The 10911-nt window shown below is 33.4% G+C and overlaps 1 protein-coding gene across 1 annotated transcript; it reads left to right on the forward strand.

Moving 5' to 3' along the window:
- Positions 1-6748: 6748 nt before the first annotated feature.
- LOC123265409 lies at positions 6749-10378 on the forward strand. The gene is made up of 2 exons (XM_044729132.1): positions 6749-7133; positions 8019-10378. Exons 1-2 carry the CDS (start codon positions 6749-6751, stop codon positions 10376-10378), a joined length of 2745 nt encoding a protein of 914 aa, XP_044585067.1.
- The last annotated feature ends 533 nt before the right edge of the window (positions 10379-10911 follow it).

Genomic DNA, 10911 nt, shown 5'->3' on the forward strand with positions numbered 1-10911 from the left:
AGGTCGGTCAAAATCGGTTGATTTGTTGGTGAGATATCGTTGGCGAAAGAAAATCGAAAAAAGTGATGAAATTTTATATCTGATCAAATGCATGTTCTTGGCTCTGTTATAGAATATAAAAACCCGCCTCGATCACTGCCGAGTCGGTCAAAGTCGGTTGATTCGTTCGTGAAATATGGTTGTCGATAAAATTTGGAAAAAGTGATTTTTTCCAATTTCTCCAAAACTTCCGGTCTGATCAACATGGGTTCAAAAGTGTACCATAGGATTAAAAAAACTGTGTCGAATGCTACCAATCGCGTGAAAATCGGTTTATTCATTCAAAAGTAATTGCAGATTAAAAATTTAAAGAGTAGTGTTTTATTGAACCTCTGTCGGACTTTTGAGCTCATAGAGCTCAAAAACGTCATAAGTGCAATTTTAAGCGCTTCGGTATGGAGTTAGCGGGAAGTTGCCGGGTTGGCCTTTAGGGTCAACCGATTTCCGAATTTTCTTGCATGTTATAGATAAATTTTCTTATTTTGATGGTGAATTTCGAGTATTAATATATATCTCGCCGTGTGACGTGAAATTTGGCCTTATCGAAACATTTTTTTACAGTTATTTCTAATGTTTGATCGCTTCGTTTCTTGTATAAATTATTGTTGAGATTTATGCATCCACGCCAATCGTTGCCCTTAAAGTCTTTATAAGCAGATCTAGACAAAATGCAGGTCCGACTACGCTTTCTTTAAAAGTAGTTGGCTTTCAGCAGTTATGTACAGTTAACTTAACATCAAGTTTGCGGTGATTTTTTACTGAATAACAGTTGTAAACAAATTGACGAAAATCTAAGGCCGCATAAAGTTTTCGCTCCAGAAAAAACTTATTCTCACCCGGGAAAAAATGATCAGACCTGATCATGCCTGTTAATGTATGATCAGGCCTGAAATTAGACATGATCATGCCTGTCCATGCCTGCTCATGTCTGAAGCGTCAAATACGCTCAGGCCTGAACAGGCCTGTTCATGTCTGATCAGACCTGTTCATGTCTGAAGGATTAAATACGCTTAGGTCTGATCAGGCCTGTTCATGTCTGAAGGGTTAAATACGCTCATGCCTGATCAGGCCTGTCCATGCCTGTTCATGTCTGAAGCGGGAAATACGCTCAGGCCTGTTCATGTTTGAAGCATTCAATATGCTCAGGCCTGTTCATGCCTAGAAAAGTTAATTAAATTTACCCTACGGTAGGTTTTTAATGATAATCAAAATACTTTTACTTATTGAATAATAAAATATACCGTTTATTGATAATTTATAAATTTATTAATCGAAATTAATGTAAAAACACATATATACACACAGTACACACTGAACATATTCAAAAATTTTTTCTTAGCATATTTGGTCCTTAGCATGAATAGGCATGGACAGGTATGATCGGGCCTGAGCGTATTTAACGCTTGAGACATGAACAGACATGGACAGGCATGAACAGGTATGATCAGGCCTGAGCGTATTTAACACTTCAGACATGAACAGGCATGGACAAGCATGACCATGTCTAATTTCAGGCCTGATCATACATGAGCAAGTCTAATTTCAGGCCTGATCATACATGAACAGGCATGGTCAGGTCTGATCATTTTTTTCGGGGTAGATCTGATCAGACTTGCATAGTCAGAGATGTGATAAAAATTTTTTTTTTGACGAAAAAAATTTTTTTGGTCATCACAAAATGTGAAAAATTATATTTCTCATTACGTTTAAATAATTTTGAAAAATTTGTTACATTTCCTATGGAATGTTTTAGTCTGCTCTGCTCCTGCCTAGTATTAAAATCATTACTTATTTTATTATTTAAATAAATGTGATGTTATAATGAGATTCGGTTAAATAAATAAATTAGGACTATCAAAATATATTATAAAATCAATTTTTATATTATGTTTATGATAAACTTATTCGATACGTTATGTACTTCATAGAATTGTTGTCACATAAGATAGCAGCACAGCAGGCGGGAACTTCAAGGCGCACGAATATCACCAAAGTTAAACAGCATCGAGCGTGGTTAGTAGTTGGATGGGTGACTGCTGGTGTTACAGTCGTATAATTATATGTAATCATTTTTTTTTTATTTTAATTCATTATAGAGAGTTGCGTATGTCTCTACCAAATACTATATCCATAAAATTAAGCGAAATAATGAATTAAAAGTAACAATGGGCTTTCAGACCTGATCATGTCTGATCAGGCATGGTCATTTTTCATGTCTGATCAGGCCTGAAGACTCATAGCTGTTCATGTCTGATCAGGCCTGATCATTTTTTCCCGGGCAGGCAAAAAAAACAGTTTATTTATATTAAGAAACGTATATTGGATATAAAAAAACTTGGATAAAACCCTGATTTAAATGCATCGGATTTGGATACTATATAGATATATATACAATTAACATAAAGGTAATCATTTCAAATCATCTTTATGAATCAGGGAAATATTTTGTATTTTTGGTGGAAAAAAAACTTTTTTTTCTGTGTATTCATAATTTATCTTAATTTCTTTCGAAATTATTTTCTTTTCCTTACCAAACTCGCTCGGGACTTAAAATATTTTTGCATACTCTTCATACTGATAATTTTATTATAACTTACAGTAATATTAATCCTAATAATAATATAATGATAATAACCACAATAATATAATAATGAATGTTTATTAGACTGATTCAAAAAAATCGACTATTTTTTTTCTCTTAAATATATCAAAAATATTGTTGGAAATGATGAAAAAAAAATCCTGTGAAAGTTACAGTCCTTAATATTAATATTAAGATGTCCCGCATGGTAAATTTCAATTTCCCGTATGATTAACATGGGAAAGCTTGTTTTTTTGAGTTTAGAATTTTATAACTAGTTCAGTGCAGCCAGATCGTGGGTAGAAGTTACCCTTTCCCTAGACCTCTACCCACACGCCACACAATGATACACTACTGTATCCGTGAGCGAGCAGCGTCGATGTTGCTCGGAAGGAGCCGAGAACGACCGAAGTCCGTTGCCCCTCGCGCGCCAAAGTTCCACCACCAAACCGCCAGCATTTACTCCAATACATGGAAGCTGAGCACGTTCGTGAGTCGGCAAGCCAAAAGTGAGGCTTGGAAAAAAATGAAGTCAGCGCGAGGATCCTCGCGTGTGACGTCATGCGTCAAATTTTTTATGTTTTCAGGTTCTTCTTTTATAAATTATAATAATAATAATAATAATAATAATAATAATAATAATAATTATTATTATTATTATTATTATTGTTATTATAATTGTTATTACGGTTAATGCTTACTCGGAATTCCTAAATGCAAGTTAAATATAAATTACCACTGTATCCCTGTAAGATGCCTTGATAGGCGCGCGGCAAATTTTTTGGCTCGGGTGCCTAAAGTACCGGGTTCGAGAACTCGGCAATTCTTTTATTTTTATTTTTTTTTAAACAAAAATATTTTTATTTTGTTTTTTTAATACAAATTATTGTTATTACTTGTTAATTTTTTTTTTTTTGCTTATAATTAAATTTTTACACAAGCAAACGTATAAAATTTATTATTAAAATTGTAATTATTGTTTTATTGTTATTCTTACTATTATTATTATTATTGTTATCATTATCATTATTATTATTGTTAATATTATGGTTAATAGTTAATGATAACTTGAAATTCCTAAACGCAATTTAAATATAAGTTACTACTCATTCTCAATAAGCTGCCTTGATAGGCGCGCGGTAAATCTTTTGGCTCGGGTGCCTAAAGTACCGGGTTCGAGAACTCGGCAATGTTTTTTTTTTTTTTTTTATCCGAAATTGATGTTGGTCATGATTGCAACGAATATTTAAAAAATAAACTTTCTGAAGGGACTCCACAAGCAGAAATCGACACATTCCGTCAAAAATACCTTCAGTTCTACGTTACTGCGGCACAGCAAATCGTCAAAAGACTTCCGTTCGATGACCCGTTTTTAAAAAGTTTGACGGTATTCGAGAGATATCCCGCGTTATTTTATTCGGATCGCAGCAAGACACTCGCTTTCGTGATTAACGTTTGTCGCCATTTGCGTGTTACCGACGAAGAAAGTGTTACTCGCGAGTGGCAATCCTTATATCACGAAAATGACCTTCAGAAGGAAGAATGGGGCAAATTGTCATTTGATGAAATGTGGATGGCAATTTGCTCTGTTACCAATTCTGATGGTGGTTTTCGGTACGATAATTTGCGTTTATTGCTGGGTATAGTGAGGGCATTACCTCATTCAAATGCTGCGGCTGAAAGAGCGTTCTCACTCATCCCAGACGTAAAAACAAAAAAAAGGAATGGTCTTGACGCGAGTACACTCAATTCACTTTGCGTCGTGAAAACAGCTATGAGGACTAGGGGGGACAGTGCGACCACTGCAAATATAGGAAGGGAACATCTTTCGAAAATGGACGCGAATAATTTATATAATAAGGAAGACACAAAATCAAAAGAAAAACTTCGCTTGCAAGCTTACAACCCAGATGAAAACTGGGACGTTTACGAATTTATCGAATAGGTTAAATGTAGAATTAATTTTTTTCTAAAATATTTATGCAATATTTTGGCTGTGATTAGAATATATTTATTATACCAAATGGTTAGCTTTAATTATTTATGTGCAATCTTTAAAATACTTGGATTTGAAGGTTTCTTTTGATTTTGTCGTGGATTAGACCTACTGGGGATACCACGTTAAAAAAAGTGCGTACCATTTTATCTTACCCCATGGGTGACGTGGAAAGAGATAAAAAAAAAAAATTATAAAAATGAAAAAAAAAAAAAAAAAAAAAAACATTGCCGAGTTCTCGAACCCGGTACTTTAGGCACCCGAGCCAAAAGATTTACCGCGCGCCTATCGAGGCAGCTTACTGAGAATGAGTAGTAACTTATATTTAAATTGCGTTTAGGAATTTCAAGTTATCATTAACTATTAACCATAATATTAACAATAATAATAATGATAATGATAACAATAATAATAATAATAGTAAGAATAACAATAAAACAATAATTACAATTTTAATAATAAATTTTATACGTTTGCTTGTGTAAAAATTTAATTATAAGCAAAAAAAAAAATTAACAAGTAATAACAATAATTTGTATTAAAAAAACAAAATAAAAAATATTTTTGTTTAAAAAAAAATAAAAAAAAAAAAATTGCCGAGTTCTCGAACCCGGTACTTTAGGCACCCGAGCCAAAAAATTTGCCGCGCGCCTATCAAGGCATCTTACAGGGATAAAGTGGTAATTTCTATTTAACTTGCATTTAGGAATTCCGAGTAAGCATTAACCGTAATAACAATTATTAATAATAAATAATAATAATAATAATAATAATAATAATAATAATAATAATAATAATAATAATTATTATTATTATTATTATTATTATTATTATTATTATTATAATTTATAATTTATAAAAGAAGAACCTGAAAACATAAAAAATTTGACGCATGACGTCACACGCGAGGATCCTCGCGCTGACTTCATTTTTTTCCAAGCCTCACTTTTGGCTTGCCGACTCACGAACGTGCTCAGCTTCCATGTATTGGAGTAAATGCTGGCGGTTTGGTGGTGGAACTTTGGCGCGCGAGGGGCAACGGACTTCGGTCGCTCTCGGCTCCTTCCGAGCAACATCGACGCTGCTCGCTCACGGATACAGTAGTGTATCATTGTGTGGCGTGTGGGTAGAGGTCTAGGGAAAGGGTAACTTCTACCCACGATCTGGCTGCACTGAACTAGTTAAAGTCACGTAAGTCATACAAATACATATATTTTATCGCTCTCGTTTTGGAACATTTTTCTGCTTTTTGTGCCCTCGGGCTTTTTTCTGTTACAGATACTGTTGGAAGCGCAATTTTGCAATCTTTCAAGGTTGCAGAAAAGCTCTGATATTTCTTTATTGGAAACAGAGATATAAATTTTAATATATCTGCTCTACTCCAATTGAGGTTATTGTATCTTATCAAGACGTGAACATAGGCGGATAGTATCAAGGCGGGACTACAGCCAAGTCACCAAAGTCCACCACCACTCTCACACTGTGCAGTTTAAATTATCGAAATAGTTCTAACAGTGCTCAACAGGTGTCACCACTTATTCAAAACAAAACAAATGGTGCTGTTTACAATTTTGACAGCTCCGTTATTTAGATATTGTGTCAAATAAGTCTCAAGTTGTGTATTTTGTTATGGACTGCGCTAGATGCAAAAGAACAGTTTTAAAACCTGTCATTTGTAAAACGTGCAAATTATCTTACCATCCTAGCTGTGCTTAAGAAGTTGTGAAAACGAAATTACCAAACAATTGTTGTGTCAAAGCAATTACCGCACCCTTATCACCTCTCAGTATACTGCCCAGCATTTCAGATCAAACCTCATCCAGGGCTAGCATCCTACGACCGTCTAGTTTATCAAGTTCGAATCGACTTAAATCTTCACAATCTAGCTTTAAATCAGCAAATTCATCACCACTAACCCAGCCTGTGATAAGTACTGAAGACGACTGTCTTTCCGTCGCCAAGCACTGGAAATCTTCCGAAAATGGCAAATTGTGTTGCTGAAAAGCCAGATTGGTCAAATTACAATTTGGAGGAAAAGGTAAATCTTTTATTAAATATGTCATATGACAATAAAAAATGTCTTCGAAAATCTAACTAAACATAGTGAAGACATTAAAAATCTGGTGGGAAATATGGACACAAATAACAACAAAATTAAGCAACTAGCAGAAAATTTACAAGCTGTAAATGAATCTCTAACGGAGGTAACCAAAGTCCAAGCATCATCTTCAGAAGAAATCAAGATTATTACCCAACAACTTCAGCATCATTCCAAACAATGTGATGAAAACACAGCGCAAATTGTGCTACTAAAGTCAACATTGGACTGTCTTGGTGATATACAAAACACTTCTTCAACTACAGAATGTCGCATGTCTTCTCAACTGCTGATTACTGGAGTTCCACATAGCATAAATGTTGATTTGACACCAAACCAAATAGTCCACCAAATATTCGACAAGCTTGGCATCGCAAATCTTACAAATGATGTGCTGCTAACCATTCGTGAGTTCAAAGGTAAAAAGAATCAAAGCAACACAAATTCTCAGCAAATCTCACACTCATTCATCCTTAATCTGAAGTCATCGCAAGTCTGTGAACACATCATAGATACTAAACGTCGTACACCAAAACTCTTTGCAAAAAACATTTTCAATAGTAATGCTGATATTGCTCCAGAAAAATTAATATTTATTAATGAATTTCTTCATGGGGACCTGTACAATTTTCTGCAGCGTATCAAATCTAAAGCTGTTAAAATGAAAATAAAATATGTCTGGGTCTATAAAGGAAATATCTTTGTCAAAAAGGATGAAAATTCGCCTAAAATTCAAATATTTACAGAGAATGATCTAAATAAATGTCAATAACAATTACCGAAGCAGCAAGTTGTTATAAATTCCTCAATAAATATTCTAAATCTAAATATAAACAGTTATCTAGCTCATTTAGCCCAATTCGAATTGTTAGTAAATGAATATAAACCACACATTATCACAATAGTTGAATCATGGTTAAACCCAGACATACAGATCTCTCTTAAAGACTATTCGATTATAAGACGCGATCGAGGATTACTAAATACAAATGGTAATTACATCAGAGGTGGAGGTATAATTTGTTTCATCCATAATTGTTTAAAAGCAAAATTACTTTATTCATCGGAATCTCAAGACATAAACAATCCAGAGTTTATAATAGTTGATGTTATTCTACCGTCTGGATCTCATATTCTTCTCTCATCCATCTATAGAAGGCCACAGGGCAAACTACTTGATAGCTTCTACACTGAATTTGGCAAATTTTATCCATCTTACAAAAATATACTCATAATGGGCGACCTAAATTGTAATCTTCTGAAATCAGATCGATAATCAAATCATCTGAAATCTTTCATCTCAGAATCTGGTCTGTATTGTATACCTTACGGTCCCACATTTCACACAACTGAAACAGAATCATGGTTGGATGTCATTATTATTGATAATGAAGATAAATTAGGAAGATATTCAAAGTCTTCACTTCCATTCATTGGTGGGCATGATTACCTTCTTTGTGAATACAGATTAGAATCACCAATTAAATATGATAAAAAAGTTAAATTTCGAGACTTCAGAAATTGCAATCATGCAGCTCTAGCAAATGATCTAAATAGTAAACTTAATCAAATAAATATAAACTTCGAAGAAGCTGACCCAAATGATCTAACTTCATACTTCAATGAATCAATCATAGCTTCTTTAAATAACTTTCCACCACTTACAGAGAAAAAATTAAAACGTCCAAATAATCCTTGGTTACTAAATGCATTAAGACGTGAATTCCGTGAGCATGATACACTATATAAACGCGCACGTCGCACAGGTGATCAAAATCTACTCAGGCTCTACAAAATGAAGAGAAAAGATCTAAAAAATAAGCTAAATATCGCCAGAGATATTTATTTCAAAACTATTCTAGAAAACTCATCGCACAAATCAAATGTATGGACAGATCTAAAACGTGTGGGTATTATCAAGCCTAAGAAATCATCGCCATTAGATCATTTTGATGCAAAAAATTTGAATATTTTTTATGAAAATATTCTAAAGAAACACCCCTCATGTTCCAGAGATTTTATTTTTGAGTTATCTGCTTATACTTCTAGAAAAGTAACCAGCTTATTAAATTGGAAACAAATAGATATTGTTGATGTCACTAAAAATCTCCAACTGACTCTACAAAAGTCCAAAGGAAAAAGTCCTGATGGTCTAGACATTAAATGGCTGAAAGATCATTTACAACAAGTATCTATCTTTTTAATGAACATCCTAAATCGTTCTCTCGAAACAAGCATATTTCCTGAAGCTTGGAAATCGGTATTTATTGTTCCATTAAACAAGATAAATTCAGCAAAATCCATGTCAGACACAAGACCGATAGCAAATTTGTCTCATTTTGCTAAGGTATTTGAACGCATCATTGCAAATCAATTGATCGAGTACCTTGAATTAAACAATCTCCTTGATGACTATCAGTCAGGATTCAGAAAATTTCACAGCACCCAAGGGGCTCTGCTACTCTTAACCGAGGAAATCAGAAGAGCTATTGATAGAGAAGATCTTACCTACCTCATCTTATTTGATTTCTCGAAAGCTTTTGATTACGTAAACCCAAAAATTCTATATATTACTATGTACGAAATGGGTTTTTCGATTAAAGTAATCTGCTGGTTTCAATCTTACCTAACACGTCGATCACAATCAGTTCTTGATCTGAGCTCTGTACCATCAAGTCCAATGAGTACTACCTCTGGAGTTCCGCAAGGATCAATTCTAGGTCCTATTCTCTTCCTAATCGTTATAAACGGTGTGGCAAAACGACTAAAATACACCAAACATGGTCTCTTCGCTGACGACAAATATACATATCTCCACTTCAAACTCTATGAATTGAATAGAGCAGCCTATAAATTGAATGTTGATGCACAAGCAGTAGCTGACTGGGCCAGAGAAAATGGAATTGAGATTAATCTTCAAAAAACTAAAGTCATGATCTTAGGAAGTAATAGCAAATTGAAGTTACTCGAAGGCTATGATCTTCCCCAGATAACCATTGACGGAAAGGTTATTCCATACGTAAATTCAACTAAACATCTGGGAATTTACTTAACAAACAATCTCTCCTGGGACATCCATGTTGCACATATTACTCGAAAGGTTTATGGAGCACTAAATAGCCTTAAACATAGGAAGAATATACTCTCCACATACACTCGCAAATTATTAATAACTGCCACAATTCTTCCGATAATCGAATACTGCTCATTAGTGTTGCTGGATTCCTCCAAACGATTGGATTATAAATTGCAAAGATTAATAAATAATTCAATTAGATTCATATTGGATTTGAAACGAGATGAACATATTACTCCTCATAGACTTTCTCTAAAGTGGCTAAACATTAAGACAAAGAGATTGTATTGCTTGGCGTGCTATTTCTATAAACTGTTATCCACTGGTGAACCAAAATTCTTACGGAATTTATTCATAGAAGAGGACCAAGACATTAGACGATCAGAAAGAATAGCAGAAAAATACAATAACGTCATGTTTAAAATACCACACTTTACTACAAAATCATATGAACATTCATTTGTGGTGTCAGCGATACGGCTTTGGAGAGAACTGCCCATTGAAATAATCGAATCTCATAGTTTGGAAACATTTAAAACAAAAGCTTTTGAATTTTTCATGAAATTAGAAACTGACGGTAAATTGTAAATTGTAAATCTCAGAAAAATCTTGACAAATCTCTGGAATTTACATATCTACATGCATATTATATTATATCACTACACTATTATACTAATAAATCCAATTAAATCCTATCATCATCATTTACTAAAATTATTATTGCGATAAAATGTATTAAAATGTATCATAAGTATTCATTTGCATAATGTATTATTTATCATGGTAGTACTTGCTATAACTGTACGTGTACTTATTCTTATCTTTATATTTAAATATTTGTAAATTTTGCCATTCGGATTGCTGCCTTGACATTTAAACCAAATAAATAAAAAAAAAAAAAAAAAAAAAAAAAAACTCTTTAATCGTTTATCAAAAAAGCTAGACTAAATCATTTTCTTGTGTAAAATTGAACGCTCTACAAAAAAGCTATCTTAGAATTTTTCGATAAACCAACGCGTTTTGAAGTTATTCAACTTTAAAATATAATTTATAATATTTTTTCAATTTTTTGACGAAACTATCAAGTTTATCAAAAAATTTTGTCAAATTTTACAAATTTT

The sequence above is a fragment of the Cotesia glomerata genome, linkage group LG5 (genome assembly GCF_020080835.1).
Source record: "Cotesia glomerata isolate CgM1 linkage group LG5, MPM_Cglom_v2.3, whole genome shotgun sequence".
Classification (NCBI taxonomy): Eukaryota; Metazoa; Arthropoda; class Insecta; order Hymenoptera; family Braconidae; genus Cotesia; species Cotesia glomerata.

What these genes read in the sequence shown, in the direction of transcription:
- LOC123265409 (XM_044729132.1), top strand. Translation starts at nt 6,749, where the DNA reads ATGGACACAAATAACAACAAAATTAAGCAACTAGCAGAAAATTTACAA. An exon ending in AACCATTCGTGAGTTCAAAG is followed by an intron (nt 7,134 to 8,018) that starts GTAAAAAGAATC and finishes CTTTCATCTCAG; the next exon opens with AATCTGGTCTGTATTGTATA.